This window comes from Acipenser ruthenus, chromosome 10, assembly GCF_902713425.1.
Source record: "Acipenser ruthenus chromosome 10, fAciRut3.2 maternal haplotype, whole genome shotgun sequence".
Taxonomy (NCBI): Eukaryota; Metazoa; Chordata; class Actinopteri; order Acipenseriformes; family Acipenseridae; genus Acipenser; species Acipenser ruthenus.
Window position 1 is genome coordinate 7,045,867 of NC_081198.1, and position 20,085 is coordinate 7,065,951.

General features: G+C 38.3%; 1 protein-coding gene across 3 annotated transcripts; it reads right to left on the minus strand.

The window, feature by feature from the left end:
• Positions 1-1,133: 1,133 nt before the first annotated feature.
• On the minus strand, positions 1,134-18,701 carry acot11b (acyl-CoA thioesterase 11b). 3 transcript variants are annotated; one of them, XM_034013318.3, is made up of 17 exons: positions 18,550-18,701; positions 14,078-14,291; positions 13,047-13,116; positions 11,154-11,189; positions 10,538-10,598; positions 9,853-9,954; positions 8,699-8,834; positions 8,395-8,551; positions 7,698-7,817; positions 6,389-6,527; positions 6,165-6,220; positions 5,397-5,463; positions 4,979-5,062; positions 4,734-4,867; positions 4,392-4,523; positions 3,690-3,816; positions 1,134-2,320 (listed from the first exon to the last, which is right to left on the minus strand). In XM_034013318.3, exons 2-17 carry the CDS (start codon positions 14,265-14,267, stop codon positions 2,162-2,164), a joined length of 1,770 nt encoding a protein of 589 aa, XP_033869209.1. In that variant the 5' UTR covers positions 14,268-14,291; positions 18,550-18,701; the 3' UTR covers positions 1,134-2,161. The 3 variants fall into 3 exon arrangements, with proteins under 3 accessions (XP_033869209.1, XP_034780206.1, XP_033869200.1); XM_034924315.2 differs by lacking the exon at positions 18,550-18,701 and adding an exon at positions 17,683-17,907; XM_034013309.3 differs by lacking the exons at positions 11,154-11,189; positions 18,550-18,701 and adding an exon at positions 17,683-17,904.
• Between the last annotated feature and the right edge of the window lie 1,384 nt (positions 18,702-20,085).

Genomic DNA, 20,085 nt, shown 5'->3' on the forward strand with positions numbered 1-20,085 from the left:
CATCTGAATTTACTGTATAGCCCGAATCACATGGCAGCTGTTTTGATATTTTTATTCTGGCCCAATCAGATGTGCAACTCTTGCTTATTTTAAGTAAGAGGTGGATCTGGTGGGCTGGGACTACAGCCATTGTCTCTCTACGACGGGGTATTCAAGAATTGTGACACTTTTAGAGCAAGATCAACCAACTTCATAAAATGGGTGACAACTGTGGGACAGCTTGCAAATTACAGTAAAAAAAAGGTTTGTAGCACGTCATTTTTCTATTGACGTCCAAAGTTTTCAGACAAAAAAATACTGCCTGTAAATATGTTTACTTTTTTTTTTAATTGTCAGCATTATTCACTGTGACTTTTAAAAAAAAAAAAAAAAAAAAAAAAAAAACACCAACAGTACTGCTACCCAAATAGAAGTCCAATTCTTTTTATAAAAACACATTTCCTTTCATTAAACTGTGTTTAGGTTCTGTAGTCTACTTCCATTGTGGCCATAGCCTGTGTCAGCAGCATGATCCAAATAACATGAATCTCTGCCAGTTACTGCAATTACAGGATTTGGTACAGTTTTGATAAACAAACTTCACAAGGGATGCCATTCACACGACACTGCCAAGGAAAGTTCAAAACACATAACAGGTATGACTCGAGGATGCATTTAGTGGACTTGCAGACAACTGTCCTCTTGCTAGTGTAACCACCGCTTAGTGCGTAGATAACTTGTCAGGCTACAAACAGTTGAATCAATGAGAACCAAAAGTCAAGGTTATGAAGAAATTCCTCATTCTTATCACATCATTATAATAAAGTCAGATGAGTATGTTTGGACCTTATCTTTAAAAGGGCTTTACAATTCAGAAATTACATTGTACTACACTGACCCAAACTAAAGTTCTATTGTTCTCAGAATTACATACTGTGTCTCTGTGGCAGGCAACCAGAACTGACGAGCATCTCCGGAACACATTGTCAAAGCACCTTCACACACTATTGGAGTAGTTGCTGGAAGAATCCCATTAAGACCCAACACCACAAAGGTTTTATTTGCAGAACAATTGGGAGCAAAAACTCAATCTAACATGGAAAACAGGTTCAATAAAACCTAAAGCATGCATGAAATAAACACACCAACACCACTTTCAGTAAATCATTTAATATTCAAGTGAGTGATCGAACATGTTAATGTTTTTCACTAATCTGTAAAGATCATTAGAATTCATTTTTACCCTGTTTTTAACCATTTGCTAGTCTTTCATTGTAAAAACTCAGCACATTGCGCATGCCCAGGGTGCCGTGTTCAGGGTATTTCTGTCTGCATATAAAACGTAGAATAACAAACTCCACTTGCATGTTAACAGATTATCCAGAATACTTATTTGGCTACTGAAGTATTATGGATATGTCTAACATGTAAACATACTGATTGAGAGGTTATTTTGAGACAAAATTGTGGTAATATCACATTCCATGACAATTTGACATCTAAATCAATTACAAAGCAGCAGCACCAGTAAATCAGTGATAATATAAAAATTTGCCAAGGATTTAACATAAAACACACAGTACCAGTTACAGAACATAAGTTGCAAGTTAAAAAAAAAATGTTAGAACAATGTCCATTTACAGAGCAATAGGCATTAAAGTTACATTGTTGCAAAGTAGAGCTTTCTGATTTTATTGAACAGCATTTTGAATTTTTAACCTACACATAAAAGCTTGGACTCCAATGCAAAAACAAGTAAAATTAAATGCATTACTACTTTATTAATTACACACACAACAAAATCTAACTTCTCCATTAAAAGCAATGGAACACAAAACAGAATTTCACAAACAGACAAGTCTTTGTTTACTGGTTAACTGGTCCCAGGCCATTACTTCAACAGCAAGTGATGGAAGATTTTTTTTTTTTCTTTAATTCTTTATTGGGGAACCAATTAAAAAAAAAAAAAAAAACCACACATTACATAAAGCCGCATTCATGATCTATATAGAGAGAAGACTGATAAAACCTGTAAAGGCATAAGAAATTGTGCGACAGTAAATGCCCTACTATAAGTAACAGATGTCTAGTTTATCCAATCCCTTACAACTAAACCCCAATATTAACGTGAACAGGTGATGTACAGTAAACAGTTTTGTTTTTTTTGCACTGCTGGCATTTGTTACAACTCTGAAGCAGGAGCGGGTGTTGAATCTTTGTTGTTTTCTTCAAGGAATTTTCTACAGGAAGTGAATGTTGTGCAGAAGCTGGAGGAGAGTCCAGCAATGTCTCTGGAGATGTAGGGTAGCACTCCAGGGGTAGCCTGGTTATAGTAGGACACCTGGGATTTAAAACAGAAAAAACACTATGTATACTACTGGATACCTGCAGATATCTGACCCTGACCTTCATAGAAAATGCTCCAATCAACCCACACATGTCTAGAGCTCAGTTTCATGACTTAAACACTAATACTATCATAGATCCTAGTTTGTCATCAAATGAACCCATATGTATGTGACTCCTGTGTTCAAGGGCAGGATATAAAGACCACTTTTCAATGCTTACTTAAAAAGGTTACATAAGGAGCTTTTTATTTTTGTGTTACATGTTCCCATGTTTTGCGACTGTTTACATAAGGTGTGTCTGTTGTTTTTTTTTACATTTTGACCACTTAAACTTTTAAATTGCATTCCCTGCCTCAAGATGGCTTTCCATGTACCCACATGGACCTCAGAACTACATTTCCCATCATCCTCCTGCTCACATATGTAACAGATGGATTTACGGGTGAGCAGGAGGATGATGGCAAATGTAGTTCTGAGAGGTGCAGGTACATGGGAAGCCATCTTGAGGCAGGGAATGCAATTTAAAAGTAAAAAAAAAAAGTGGTAAAAATGTAAAAAAAAATTAAAACAAACACCTTACGTAAACAGTTGTAGCAATACATGGGAACATTTAACAATAAAATAAAAAGGTCCTTATTACCCTTTAAGTAGTGCACAAAACCATTATTATTATTATTATTATTATTATTATTATTATTTCTTAGCAGACGCCCTTATCCAGGGCGACTTACAATTGTTACAAGATATCACATTATTTTTTACATACAATTACATTATCTTTTTTTTACACATTATTTTTACATACAATTACCCATTTATACAGTTGGGTTTTTACTGGAGCAATTTAGGTAAAGTACCTTGCTCAAGGGTACAGCAGCAGTGACCCCACCTGGGATTGAACCCACAACCCTCCGGTCAAGAGTCCAGAGCCCTAACCACTACTCCACACTGCTGCCCTTTATTTCAGACAAGCTATCCACAGGTGAGGGTCATTGGTGATTATTTGACTGCATTGCTGCTTTCCTTAGACACGAGAACAGCAATTTACACAAACCCATACAGCCATTTAACTTGGAACGGTAAATTAGCACCGTCAACACCAATGACCCTCAACTACCCAAATAATTGTTTTGTGCAGCTCTATACTTGAGTGGACATTAAATACTGGATTTTATACTTTACTCCGTACCTAATAAAGCCAAAATATTTTATAAATTACATATATACCAAGATGATAGTCTATCCAAAGTAAGCTTGTCAAAGTTTAATAAAATACCAACTGTTCCAGCACAGAAGCTTTACCGAATAAGGGAACTATCCTAATTCTCAACACTGCCATTTGTGAATTTGATAAGATCTTACCTTTGTAACAGTGTCCGATTCTTCCCAAATAGTGAAACCAGCACTTAACACCTCACCCCTGGTATAATCTTTAGTGGCTGAATGTGTAGGCAGTGTAACTGATCGCAGTGCTATCACATAGGGGTCACTAGGAAGCAAAAGAAGAAGTCATTGTGGTCTAAAAAAATTAAATAATAAACCCCCACCCCCAAGATTAAAGCCAGCAACATGAGAGTATGAGCCAGTGCTTGCTTGACAGGTCGTAGTAAACTGACCCTTGTAAAAACAAAGACAGAGATATTCTCAACAGTATGAAATGCACCCTCACTGTTGTTCAAGTCAGTAGTATCTAACATAAGCAGTCTACAGGGAGAACAGTGAACCTGAGATGGCCAATGCCAGTGCAGTTTCACCTTGCAAAGCATAGCTAAACAAGACTAACTATGTATTAATGTGTGCTGAACAAGGAGTTCAGTTATGGTTTGGTTGTGTAGTAAATGTTTGGAATTATTTTATTGTTACATTGTGATTTTATTAAGTATGGTCTACATGGGTCTCTCCGTATTGGTGCTTGCGCTATTGAGATGTACCTGTGCTCGCCCGGCAGGCACCAAGTGAATAAACCAATGATGTGGCTGCTAAGCTGTGCAGATAATTCTTTGTTTAAAGTCACTTTGCATGCTGTTAGGGACATGTGTTGGTGTGAAGCAGTAAAGCTCCTACCCTTTGTCGCAGGGCCTCCGTCTAGAGGCCAGCAAGACAAAGTCCTGGAACTTGCTGTCTTTGACGACTGAGGGAGTGACCACATGATAGATCATGTCATCTTCATCTACCTGGCAGATCAAATCACATTTTCTACAAAAAAGAAAAAAAGAAAAACCCACACACCACATGAAAATGTAAGATTGAGCATTAAAAAGTCTATACTATATAATATTGCTGAATACTGAGGTGGTAACCGACAAAAAAATAATCACTAATTTCTCTCAGGGTAAAGATTGTTACAAATGTTGCTTATAATACACAATAGGCCAGATGAACAGGCTGGTGACTCTGGGTACGCACTGGTAATGCTGGTCCCACTCATGTCTGCGGCTCAGGTCAGACAGCAGTACAAAGACCTTCTCTGCCACCATTTCCACCATCATTTCCACTTTAAATGAGAGAAACTGGTCCTCTTCCAATGCGTATAAAGTCACCTACAATAATAAAAATACATATATATTTAAATCCATGTCAATTTTTTTTCTGGTTTGCCAAAACCAAATGTTCTCAGTATTAATAAACCCAAGTAGCGATTCTGAGCTGACCTTATTTCGTTCATACTGAAGGACCCAGTCTCTTTTAGCTGCTAGGATCTTAAGTGCAGAGACGTTGTTTAAACTGAGGTAAACCTGAAAAAAAAAAAAAAAAAAAAAAAAAGTACTGTGTCAATAACATGTATCATCTGTCACAGCTGTAAATACAAAACCAGTGCTCCCAGTATCATGAAAAAGTGAACCACCAGTAAAACAGTACATCCACTGTGCAAACACAAATGTAAGTGACAGACAGTCACTTTCCATGTGGCCCCAGATTCTGATACTCTCAACAAGAATGTTCTAAGTAAGTTTAACCACAATTTCATATCCAGTTCTCCAATATATCCAAATGCAAGACAGCCATCCATTTGCTGGTTTCACAATATTGCTGGTTTCACAATATTAAGTGCTGGTTTCACAATATTACCCGATTGCTGGGGTCCCAGGGGACAGACAGGGGTACCTCTGTTTGACTGCAGGAGAAAATGTACTTTCTAGAAAAAACAAAAAAGGAATAACATCACAGGCGGACAACAGGGAAATTATAATTACTGACCTAATGAAAGAAGAGGAAAGAAAAGCTAGACCTCATGGGATAATGTAGGGATGGAGTGAAATTATAAATTTCATTTGTATTTATTACAATTTTAAAACTGTGACCAGGATATAAAAAAATCTTTTTTTTTTTTTTTTTTATAAGCACCCTGTGATCGAGAGAGAAAGACGCTAAGCTACAAGTCTCCCTCCCGACCAGAAAGGGCGCTGTGTAAGGTTGGTGATTTGCTTCCCCCTAGACAGGTTGACTCTACGGTAGGCAGAAACGTACACGAAATGGCTCCCCTGCATCAGCCAAGGGGCAGGCAGCTAACGGACCAACCCTGGCACCGGGCTGACTGCAGGGTGGAGTGGAGTTGGAGAGTACAAATGGGACGCAGCTATGCAAGTACGGCCCCTTGCACGGAACACATGGCCCACAACGTCTACTCATCTCTCTGAAATAGTGTTCAATGAGCACAAGGGCAGAAGCGGTAAAGATGCAACTGTAAGCAAATAGTTTAAAGTAGTTAGTACTGTTTGTGGGCTCGGAGAAGGGACATGGACACAATGCACTGGAAACACAGTACAATATCCATACAGCACCATTTGCCTGCAGCTTCAGGTACTATAGTGTCAAAGCAGCCCCACTTCTCCATACCTGTCCAGTCTGATCTTTTTCCTGGCATTGGCCTCCAGGTACCTTCTTTTCCCATTCTGCCAAGAAAATAATGACAAACTTAAAACACTGGCTACAAACAACGAAGCTCAATAAATGATGTCCTAATTTCTCCTTATATGTAGGTGCTTTAACTTGAGAAATAAATGTAACGAGTCCTTAGAGACAGCGGCTAAACTGAACGCTTGTCAATAAGTGTTTCTCACCACTGGCTCTGGTTTGATTCGAGGCAGAACGCGAGGCTGCCCATCTCCGTCCAGCACCACGAAGTTCATGAAAGCACTGTTGATGTGTCGCTGTGGCTCTCCACACTGATAGGCCTCTGCACACACGCCTACCTCCATGCTGTAGCAGGGGAACCAATAAGATTTCTTATTAGAACAAATCTGGCCACAAAAGTAAACCTCAGGGTATCCCAGGCAATCTCAAGTATGCATTTTGCTAATCCCAGGATAAACTATATTAGCTATGAAAACATGTTAAAAGAATGTTCCGTCTAGAAAAAGATGGGAAACTCAAAGCTTAACCCATTTACCTTTAAACCTAGCACTGAGAGTAGGACTATGGAAGCAGGAGGACACAGAAATCACAAGGTAAGGAAGACAAAAAAAAAAAAAAAAAACACACTCCTTCTTAAAACACACAGCCACCCCAGTTCAAAAACGCACAGAACCACAAATAACTGCAGTGCAGACAACCTTGACCTCATGAACCAATTTAGCGAAAAAAATACTTGTGTACTTTTACAGTGGCTTGTTTGCCCTTGACCAAAATGGTTTCCGATTTATCTTGATCACTTTTACTGCCGTTCGCTGATGGCGTCAGTGACAGATTCATATTTTGGTGAAGAAAATGAAGCACACAGCAGACACAGAACAATCCAATCCAAAGGCATTAGTCATAATTTCACGAAAACTGTGACACCTAATATAGCAGAAGCTTTAACAGATGACAGCACACCAGTTATTAATCCTGTGGTTGAGTTATTGAAGCAGAATAATTATTTTTGTAAGATTAGTGTTGGTGTTACATTATTGACTGCAATATTGACAGATATTTTTAAATCCAGTATATCTACAACTTCTTCAGATTGAGTACGGGAGCATGGGTGTTCCATAAGACTATTCTGTTTAGTACAATGCCTTGTGAAAGTAGATTTTGTCTTGACCATTGCTGGATGGAGTTCTAGTAGCCTTGGCACAAAGACCATTTATTAACTGCTCTAAGTTAAGAAAACAAAACCTCAGATATCTCCTAAAACGAATGGCGAGCTAGCTGAAAAGGAATCTACAGCTACTACCTGGGTTACACCTGACCTTAACATTTCCCCACATACAATCCTCTAGCAACATCACCCAACAACTGAGCAAGCATCTAAAATGAACCTAGCATGTAATGTTACATACAACTATAAACCATCAGAGCTCATTTTTACCATCTGCTTTGCAGTGGCCTCCAATAGTGAAAATCATTGTTTGATTGTCGTGCTGTTGGAACACCGCATTCTACACATACCTGTTCTTAAACGAGTTGTTAACAATAGCCTTTAAAACCAGCCGGTCCCCCACTTGCGATGGGCCCCTGAAGTGGAACATGTCGATGGTTCTTAACGTGGGGTGAGCATTGCACAGTCGACTGGAAAGCAAGTGGACAGGAATTAAAGGCAGACCTCTTTGTCTCCGCGTTTCGAAGTCTGTAAAAACCAAGGGTTATTCCCCAAAATTCAAGAGGACTGTCTTAACTGGCACCAGATCATTTATAAGGCCAGGGCATGAATGACGCGATTCCTCACAAACTACATGACATGTTGAGGGATCATCCTGTCCCAGGTAATGAAAGGATGCCATCTGGTGGACAATGCCAGGAGAGCCTAGCATGGGAGATACAGGCACTAAAAACAAATACATTCATGTAAATAATAATGAACGTCAATTTAATAAAATTCCTTCCAATGATAAAATTTGCAAACAATTACCAATACACAGTAAACGTTAGATCTGTTTCATATAATGCCTGGTCAGTTTAAATAAGACCGAAATCATTTTTTTTTTTTTTTTTTTTTTTTTAAACTGTCTCAGTCCTAAAAGTCTAGGCGATGCCAAACTTTTGGCCATAGCTGTACACAGATATGTATTTGAGATGCTATGCCACAGGAGTTATTTTTCAAGCAGCTGATTTTACATACAAAAGAAGCAGCAGCAGGTAAAATTACCTGGCAGCTATCGTGGCCACGTTTTCCATCCACGCCATGATCTGCCCACCAAACGTGTTCCCCTGATGATTGGCATGTGGGGGCAGCACCAGCTCGACACTCTCCACCCTCGTCTTCTCAGCCGGCACCGAATCCTTGAATTCCTGACAAATACTGTCTGGGATTCAATGGGATTCACACAGTTATACTGACCAATAACTAAAATGTGATAATGCAAGTATTATTACAAAGAAACACTGTAGCACTTCAGATATGTTTTTTTTCTAAAAGATATCCTGTATTTCCAGTTCCCGATGCTATTTACCTCTCCGAATGGCACCATTGCTAAGCAGATCTTTCATATTGTCTGCATGCACTAATCTCATTCTCCGACGTTCCGCAGCAATGCTGTACTCCATCTGCTCCTCCTGAGTCCTGGGGACTAAAGGCTTGAGCTGAACCTAAAAAAAAGTAGACTGAAGAGGAGTAGCCACCAATGCTGGGTATTTAAGTTTGCATTGATGTATCACCTTATCACTTTAGATTTTTCCTTTTTTTATTCGTAACTTTTACAGTATTTGTTAGTCCCCTTGGAAATCTGTGGTAAAATTTCCTAAAATCTAATGAAAAAAGTGTTAAGGTCAGTTAAATTCATTTTTATTAAAATCTGGGGGGGGGGGGGGGGGAAACATGTTTGCCATATTTTATGGAAATCAAAAGAAAAAATAAAATAAAAGCAAAAGAGTTCACACACACACATAAAAAAAAACACCACTTACAGCACTGACTATTGGATGCCATGTTTTACTATACATAAAAAATAACAATTCTTAAATAAATACAATTATGGCCAAAACATATGACTATTGAAATCAAATTAGTAATAAACAACAATTACCTAGCAGAATAATATTGTAGTTGTGCACTGGGATTTAAATTAGCACTGGTACATTTTACAAATGCACTGTTTTAAAAATGTGTACTAGGCTTGGAGCATTTTCTTAGACATGTAACAGGGTATTTTCAGAAACATCTGTTGTGCACCAAAATGTTGTAATTTTAAAACGTATCCACATCAAGACAGCACATAGAAATAGTTTGGAAGCTGTGACAGGCGCTTGGAAACCACGACACCAATTGGCTGATAAACTCGCTTTTTTTTTTTTTTTTTTTTTTTTTTTTTGACCAAGGCCACAATGTGAAAGTGCTACCATCACATACCACAAAACAAATGGGAAAGTAACAATTTTCAGCTTGCACTGAAACCCCGCCACGCTTCTCACTATACAAATAGTGTGTATGCGCTCTAGTGACATGTACAGCAATAGTAGGGCGCAAACATTTGAGTTTTCGCTAATGTATTCTGTAAAGTTAGTATATGATTTATAAAATATTGTATGCAGAACTCTATAAACCAGCCTATTATTCCATGTTACCCTAGCAACTATCCATAAGCAACAGTAATTTATATGGTCTTACCTTTCCTGAATCTGTAGGTCTGGCCACAAATGTAGCAAATGCCTTGCACACTCTCCACGTGCTCCCACTGTACAGATCCTCACAGCTCACCAGTATCCCTACCTGTTTGTTATTCACAGGACCAGATATAAAGACAAATAGAAAAAAAAGTCCACTTTTCTTAACTAAATTATTCTGCATTGCTACCTGGTCATAATTATATTGAAGTGTTAACTCATAGAACCTGGATGAAGATGTTCTCAAACAATAATAATAATAACTTTGTCCAGTTGGCACATGGTAAAGCACATGGTGCCCACATTAAGAGCCCTTGTAGGCATCTGCTACCAAACTCTTTGTGGCTCGCACCAGTAGAATCCTATTTCACCTCCACTTGGTGCCTCCTCGTCAGGTTTCATTTCTCTGCTATCATTGTTTTATTTTTTTAGAACAGCAATGCAAAACGGCTTGCTAACTTTATATTCAACCTGAACAGTAAAGAACAATTTTATAATAGTGATGAGAAGAATAAGTGTTAATAAACATTTTCACTTGTACATTATTATTAACCAGTATACGGTCTCAATGAATCGTCTGATTTATCTTGATTTTGTCCATGTTCTGACCGATTTGATCCCTCTTGGTACGACTGGACGTCAGCCAAAATCCCCAGGCTTTAAAAGGCTTGTTGGAAAACAGAACAAACCTCCATGCTGCTGTTGAAGGCTCGGTTCACCTTTGTGATGATGTTTACAACTTGCCCAACGCTGAAAGTAAGAAAATATTGACTTTAAGAAATGTCTCTTGTTCACCCACAACTTCAAAAACACTAAAATAACGGATCAGAAGGCATCTGTTATTGGAGTAGACAACTATTTCAGCCAGCGCCTTCATCGGTGTATATTGTTCACTGATAGTCTTGTGCAATAAACAGATGTTTTATTAGGTACAAGCAATCAGGTTCAGGTATGAGCATAACTGACTTCTCCCATATGCCAGCTTCTTTATCTATTGGCCATGCCATGACCAATAGATAATGGGGCCTTCCTTTGGCCCTAATGATTTAGATTCCACTTTGCAGAAGAATGGATATCTTGTTAAACAAAGTCATAAAATATGTAAGGCATGCAATGAGAAACTGGTTATCATGTTAAATGAGGTTATAAAAATAAAAAAACACTTGTCTAAATAAGCTTGCAAGACAAATGCACAAATGTCTATCTAAGTAGCAGTCTACAAAATGCAACAGGTTATTTTTATTTTTGGCCATGGATAACTAATTCACAAACTAGAGCTGCTGTTTAGCATACAGTATATCATACCAGAGACCCTGCTTCTCATGTCGTCCATGTATCCCTCTGACACAAAAGAAAGAAATGCATGGCAATACTAGGTATGCAATTCTGATTTGTTTGCAATCCCTGAACTGAGTTCATGCAAGAATAACATATGCACATTGCATGGAGAGGGATCGGTACACTGTGACAATTCTGAACTTGTGACAACTCATTACAAAAGAACTGCTGATAAGCAAAAACAAGTTCATGCAAATACTGCAGACGAGTATTTACCCAGACACTCTGAACGCTTATCGCATGTATTGTTCAAAAGATTTGAGAATCAGTTTGAAAGGAATATAATATGGAAGTATTGTAGAACACATTTTAAAAATCAGTAGTTGTTGTACAAGCAGTCAAATACAATGAGGATACCATTCTATTCCATTAGTTTGTTTAAAAAGATGCATTCAGTGGCAGACTTCTAAAGAATGCACAGTATAAAAGAAACCTAAGAGACCCCAAACACAGCCCGGTCAAATCATTTTTATCAGCACAGGTAATATTGGGTAATAGTGTGCATTTCAAACTGGCAAAAAGGGGTGCTCACTCAAACAGGCCAAGGACGACAGAAAGACACACAAAAAAAAATTCTGTTCCTCCAAAGCAAATACATTTTTTTTAAAATCGTATAACTTGTTTAGGGGGAAAGAATATTGTTGGCGAGTTGCAGATTTATAGAAAAACAAACTTTTATCAAATCAAATCAATTCTGTCAAAAAGACATCCCATTGCCAGCTTTTGCAGAAAACAGAACCCTCCCAGTTGGTATGAAACCCTTTCAAATGGAGCAAGAACTTTACATAAGATATGAAGAGATGTTAAATAAAAAAAAAAAAGTACAGATTGGACTCATTTGGGGCTCAAAATATAACTGGTTAGTTAAATCTTCCCCTGCTGTGAAGAGAAGACTCAGAACATCTGGCATGAAGAATTTAAATCCTGTCTAGCTGCACAATAAATCAATCAGTTTTAGTACAGTGGAAAGGTACTGCAGGAATACCTGTGCTGCCTGGCATACAAACACCTGACAAACACAGCCCCTCCTATTGGTTTGCCTTTTTTGTCCAATTAGAGAATTGCACTGCACTGGAGAGCCCTGAAGAATCCAAGGGTGGTTTTAGTCAGCATGGCAGTTGCGAAACTGCTTAGCATGACAAGGACTTGAAGAGACCCTTTTCAACACAGCCCTCCCTCCTTATACGGCCAAGTACAGACCTGGAGCCAAACTGTTGCTATAGCGATAGTCATTAATCCCATAAAACTACAAACGCTGCACATGTTAACAATCAAAATGTTTTCTTTTTCGGTTCAATGACACTTGTGTGTTCTGTACAGTAAACAACATGATGGGCAACATGCCAAAAGGTCAAGCAGATATTCTCTGCATTTTAACTGGTTAAGCCAGTGATAAAGTGCAATTGCAATGCATGTATGTACATTTGTTTGGCAAGACCTGTATATAAGGGGCAAATCATAACGTTTATACAGGTGCACACAGGTTCATGAACAGCTGGAATGTGAGGGTGGCATAGAGAAGAACACTTTTTACAGGGACACACAGCACACCTCAGACATCTTTAAAAAATCAAGGGTGTTTTTCCATAGCAGAAGTTCAAAGTGGCATACTGGTTTTATAACCTTTACAGCTTATATGAGATGCATGACAAATTGTCTACAGCAAAAAGAACAGCCCTTTTATACAAGTAACCATTGTTGAGCAATTCCATTGCAAGTTAATAATTAAAGTAATTCCACTTACAAGATCATTGGCAATGCCTTTGTAATGTGTGTGGTTATTCCACATCCTTGACCAAGTAGTTACACAATGACACTATGGAGGGAGGAACAGAAAACATTTGGTTCAAAATCAGTTACCTGATAGTGTGTTCAAAATGGATGTCATCAACCGATGCTGTAATACAGGGGGAGCCAGCATGCTTTTCAGCTGAAAATAAAAAAATGAGCGAGTGACAAGATTCTACCCACTATTAGAAGTACATACAAATACAGCTCTATTGACATGTTTTATATTACAAGGAATTGCAAGCAACACTATTACTCATTCAGCAGACGCTTTTATTATTATTATTATTATTTATTTCTTAGCAGACACCCTTATCCAGGGCGACTTACAATTGTTACAAGATATCACATTATTTTTTTATATACAATTACATTATTTTTACACATTTACAAATAATTACCCATTTATACAGTGGGGTTTTTACTGGAGCAATCTAGGTAAAGTACCTTGCTCAAGGGTACAGCAGCAGCATCCCTCACCTGGGATTGAACCCACGACCGTGAGTCAGTGGCAGAACCTCTTGGTAACAAGTCCCTTTCTCTAACCACTGAACCACACTAGATTAAAAATGTTTTGCAAGGTATACAACACTAGGTATAACCAGTTTATGATTAGGTGGCAGCTTTTACTGTTTGTTGCTGAAATTGTAAGCGTGTATACAAAAAACAATCCCTGTTAAATAAACCACTACTATCTTTTTTCAATGTTTAATAAAATCACCAAACTACCTTCAAATAAGAGCTGCTTAATTATTCATTTATTTTGCATACAACAGCTAGTGCTTATGTGATGGATAGGCAAAGCTATGAAGTGCCATGCAATAAACAGAGCTGTGTTAGACAGGTGTTCCGTTACAACCACTGCAATACCAAACACTTGCGCTCCAACAAAAAGTACATTAGTAAAAGAGGAGGAGCTTTCATTGTCCTGCAGAATATGCATTTAATGCACTGTCACAGATGATATCTAAATATCTTGCATATACAGTTTATTAATTCTTTAGTCACCTTAAACAGTGCATTCAAGTCATTAGAGCCCATATCCTTGAATGCAATACATCAAGGAGTTCAAACTGCTGTTACTGTAATGCATCACAACTCACCCGCTAGACAGGCTGTGGTGTCCATCCATTTTAGCAGCTGTCCAATGCTTAGCTCATTACAGTGATTGGCGTGGCATGGCAGGACGACATGACTCATTTTCACTTCAGTCAGATTTCTGTAAGCTTCCCCATATTCCAGGATGAGCAAGGGTTCTTCAGGCACTGCCGAGTCTTGGAAGCCTGACGTCATTGCTGGAAAACTGTATAGACAGCCCTGTGGTGAACCAAATTCAGTGCAACCAGTGAGTTATTTATATCCTGGTTCTCCTGTTACATTTCCATTGGATTTCAAGTTGCTGCAATTGAAGAACAGGTTCTGTTTCTGGATAATTTTGTAAAGACTTTTGAATTGTTGCAGCAGACACAGCGGTGCAAGCTTATGAGGAAATGTCTGCACTTTTCTATGGACTTCTTTAACTATATGGTTGCATTTGTCGCCCACAGTTTTTTTTTCACCCCTGATAAGAAAAAAAAAAAAACAACAAAACACTGTGAAAGCTTAATACCCTGTGCTCTCTATACAATATGTCTAATACACAAACACTATTTAGTAAGATAAGGCAAGTTTAAGGCTTTATTCAATTTGTGATGTATGCTAGTGAAAACCTGGTATGTTTCCAAATATAGCACACACACACACAAAAAAGCAGTAAAGAAAACAACTAAATCAAATAACCTGCATGTTATCACAATCACCCACTGCCTTCTCCATGAAAGAAAAACACATGTATTGCTAAGAAGTCAGACTTGTTTTTCCTAGCCGAGGCATCTATAAAAATTTCTTGCACAGCAGCAACAAAGAAAGCAGTCTAAACTAGTTTTACTAGATCACTTGAAATGGAGCACTTTTTATTTTACCATTTTATGTACAGAAGGCATTTTACATTGTTATTCCAGTAAATATTTCATTCCAAATCAGCCTTGTGTTCAGTGCAAGCCTTTGTACACAACCTGCATAGGCTTATCAAATGCAACATGTCTAATCGCGTCAGCCTGTGTTCTCCACTGTCAACTCCAGCAGTCGCTGCACCACAGTCCCTGACAATAAACCTGGATCTCTCACCATAGTTATAACATGGCAGCTCCTTGTGAGATATTTAGGAGATCAATGGGATCTTTTCCAAACCCGCAGGATGACCAGCCTGTATAATTAAGTGTGTAACTATGGTTGGCAACAGGCTCCAGAATCTCAGGACACTTTAAGGCAGGTCAGGTTTTGTAACACCTCTCTAAATGACAATGTATTGAGTAAGGTGTGTGTGAATTGTGCAAACTGTCACTAAAATTAATTTAATTGTTATACTTAATTGTTAACAAAAGCACACACCTGCCTGCGAGGATCGTTTCCATCAATCAGACCTATAAAGCAGCTGATTGGCTTTCTGAGTCTCTGACTGGGCGGGACTGTGTGAAGCAAGAAATATTAATACAAATAGAAACTTTACCTGCTGTCACAAGGTTAAAGGAAAGCGTGCAGGTGAGTGCAAAGCTCTCTAGAATAATGGTGTTGCACTATTTTGATAGATATTGTTTACTGTATTAAATAATTCAATGCAATTAATCGTTGTTACGAGGCTCTCCGGATAGAATCGCCACCACAATTAAATACATTTACTAAACTGCTCAAGCAATTTACACTCACTTCACATGTTGAATACAGTAGAGAGGTGAGTTACAAAACCTGACATGCTAGTGTTCTGAGATTCTGGAGCCTGTTGACAGTCCTAGGTGTAACAGACTTCCCCAGCTGTCTACAACACAAGTTTGGACGTTAGGGTTTAGGAAACATAACAATCTTTAACTAACCATTTATTCAATCTTCCAATACCACCAGGAACCAACTGATTTACTACTAGTGACAAACTGCAAATCAAACCACATAGTTTCTCCTTTTACCACCCCCCAAAGCAAACCGAATCAACAGCCCATTCTATTGTACCTAGGAGTGCTGCACAAAATCCGTATTCCACTATTTAAATAAGCTCTCCACAGGTGAGGGTCATTAGTGTTCATTGGGCTAATTTAACATTCCAGCTGCTTTGACTTGTGATGATTTCTGCTTTTCTTAAGACTGTGGAGAGCAGCAATCCACACAAATCCGTGCAGCTGTTTCTTCACTTGTTTCACTTGGTATGTTAAACCAGCAACAGCAACACTAATGATCCTCACCGGTGAAGAGCTTATCTGAATAATTGTTTTGTGCAGCTCCTCATCCTACCAGATCTTACATCGGGTAGGAAAAAGCCCCAAGATGGATATTAGTCGATTTTAAATGTAATACATAAAACAACAAGCACTTCTGCAGTGACAAGCCTCTCCAGGCACTTGCGAACTACACATTTACTTGAGGCCCAGGAAATTGTGAAAGTGTGCTGTCAGCAACAGAAAGCAGCCTTAAACCTTCATTCATTCAACTCTATACGTTCAGAATGCATTTTTTTATGGAAGAGGAACTACAAAAGTTGAATCAACCCCACCAAGATAAAAAAAAACATTTCTGCCCTCATTGTTTCTTGGCATCTTAGAATAACACTTTAGCATGTATACAAGTGACTGGCATGAAAAGCGAGGTTCATTCGGGACAGTTTGTGCAAAGTGTTTGCATATTTTGCTGGATAAAGATTGAATTGTTCTGTTTGCCAAAAAGCCTCTCCCAATGTTCTGAATCCTATCTTTTCATCAAGGTTATTAAGGCACGCCATGTTACTCTGACAAGGCATCGATACAAATGTATATGTATCAATCCCATATCCAGTTTGGAAGACTTTCTTTAAAATCATATTGCTCTGTACAAAAACAAAGTTTACCACAGTACATTTAGTAAAGTAATTTACAGTTTTCCTATGGTTATTCTATGCATTTACCATAGTTTGCCATGTTTGTTTGTTTTTTTTATTTACCATACCTCTCTGGGTTTAACAATGTAGCCTCTACCATGCTTTCACTGCGGTAAACTTTCATGAGGGTAATTAGAAGAAATAAGAAAAAAAGCACCATTACATATTTCTCAGAAAAATCATGCAACATTGGAACCAAACTTCCCAATAGATTAGCAGGTTTGAAGCACTGTACAGCTCTGTTTGTATCTAGTTACCTAAATGTATTTGAATTAAACAACAGAGACAAGGCAAACTCACAGTCAGTAGAAAGCTAGTACTTTATCTGTGTCAATAGAGCCATTGTACCCTTTTTTTCCTAAACACCACAGTTGTCCTACAATAATTTCTCTGGACTCAAGGCTTGCTTACTGTTGAAATGACAATCCTAAATTCTAAATAGCTTACAGAATCTTTGAGCATTACAGCATCCTCATCCAGCTCAAAGGACACAACAAATCACATTAGTGGAAGGAATTCTCATCTTCGCATGTATTGTTTTGCGTGTGTGAATTTTATGACACAATTCTAAGAAACCCCTAAAAGTTATATCACTTTAACACAACGAATAAAATAATATTGATAAAACTACTAATACAAATCCCCTACAAATGTGTCTTTATTAATCATCAGCCATAAACAGGCAAAAACAACTGGTGTTTCCCGTTATTACAATCACACACCACAACACCACAGTTATCACTAAGTTTTAAGAACTATACACAGTACCTTAGAGACCATGGAAGAAACAGTTGTGTCGTCAAAGAAAGTCCTCTGAACTGCAATGAGTCTGGGATCCAAAGTGATGTCAAAAAACTGCTTGGTTGCAGGCAGAGCAATTAGAGACGGCACAACATCCAAGAAGTAACATGGTGCAGTATAGTTAACTGCGTCAGAAATATAGTTACTGTATACATTAAAAAGAACACTGGGTGCCACGTGTTTTACCAGGCTGTACAGCCAGTCCTGACCTTGAATGTAATTTGGAATACTTCAACAGCCCGCCGTATCACGTGAATGAAAGCACTCGCTTGTCATTTGTCACGTAGTGTAACACAAAGCCTGCAGGAATACATTGCGCTGACAAACTGTGGCTTATCAACACTCAAGTGGGTATCCTTCAGTAAATGTTTCATTCTTTAACATATTGTTTTAATGACGTTAGTGGTGTGCAATGTCAAAATGCCAGTTCCCATACAACCGCAGTATTTCACAATTCACTTTTCTTTTACAAATTTGACCCATTTCAGTTGAGATCCATTCTGTTGGGAGAGCACACAACCCGCCTGGACTATGAAAAGTATTATTATTATTATTATTATTATTATTATTATTATTATTATTATTATTGCAATCCCCTTTCTTCCTCAGCAACGTTTCACGAAAGGAATGGTCAAAAACCGGTAGAACTAACTGCAATAACATTCACAATTACTGCAAGTTCATCACAATTTACAACAATGAACGTTTTGATTGCCCCCCACTACCTGAATACTGTTCCCCCAGGGCAGCAATGGAAACAAATTCAATTAAGATACCGCTGGCAGATCCGCTTATTTCTGCTTTCAATCCCCTTTCTAATCCAGATCGCCTTACCTCGATATCTTACTGTTGGATCTCAGAGCACATCTGTCAAAATGTCGAGCTGTTATATGTCAAAACATGACTCAATATTTTGGACTCGATAAAATACCCCTCAGATCAGCTCAAAGTTAGAGCCAGTCTTCCACAGCTCTAGCCCCTCCCCGGCTTGTCAACGAGTTGCAGTGTGAGTTGACACACGCCCTAATTCCTTGATACCAACATTCTTTTAAGGTAGAACTCGTGAATTACTGAGAAAGGTTGGCCTCTTCGATTCTAAATGGGGTTCTGGCATATGGCTATGGTCGAGTTGTGTATTTATTGTTTAAAACAACGCAATCCTCAAATATTTACTTAATGTTGAAAACACCAAACACTTTTGTAAACATTGATTCTCACGTGACCATGTTTTTTTTTTCTAATTGTGCGAATATAAAAGACAAACTAAATTATTCCCATAGTATTTCGGCTGGTATTCTATTTATCTAACAGCAATCATTCGTTATTGCGTTATGAATATGTTTTCATTGGTTTGAAGTTATTACATGTTTTGGTCCCACCTTAACCCTGAGTACAACATATTTTCAAACGGCACAGGTTTACAACTTCAAATAAAAAGCATCAGCGTCAACATGGTGAATTGGTTACAGTGAAAAATAAGCACAAACGAAAAAAGCTTTCATTTCAACTTCAATAGTAATTTGAACTGCAGTGTCAAATAAAAAAGAGCTCACCAACAACACGGTGGAACCTGAACTGCAAAAAAACTATAAATATATGTAAGTCCACTCAGAGAAGTTTAGGCACTGCACTATAAGGACCCCTTCTGCTTTAGTGTTACAAATAATCTAAACAGCTCCAAAGTTCTTCTAAATATTAACACAGTCAATGCATGCTTCATACTGTATTATATATTATTATTATATTTAGTCACATGCTTTCCTACAGGCTCTTGCGTAGTCTTCCCCTACCTACCCTGCATTCTGACCAGCACCGTTTTAGTTATGCAAGTGTATCAAGTACAGTGTACTGTATAAAATACTGGGTGTGATTGTGGGCTAAGTAAAATAACCTCATCAAGTTGCATGAGACATCTATTGACTTCTTTGTTGCTCTTTGCTGAGACAGGGGTTTACGTCCTGCCAAGAACATCAATTTCCAGATGGCAGCTGTGATATGTCATAGGCTGAAATATGATGCACTCTGCAAATCACTGCAGCTCAAGATCCCGGTGTTAGGGGCAGGAGGAGGAGGAGGGGGAGGGAAACTGTGCATGTAGATCATTTTGCAACTATTGCTCTTGACTGCTATTACTTTGGGATAAAGCAGTAATTACACACAGCAGCCTAGGTATCAACCCTCTCCTGTTTATTGCACGTTGTGTACATGGTTAGGATAAGGATATTGGGGGATTATCTATGCAATGCCAGGGTACCATCACACTAGGAAACATTATTGATATCAGTATACGATTTCCTCCTCAGTCTGCAGTAAAGCAGGTGTTTCAGTGCACCATAAAAGTGTACTGGCTAGGAGAATAGGGATTTGTGA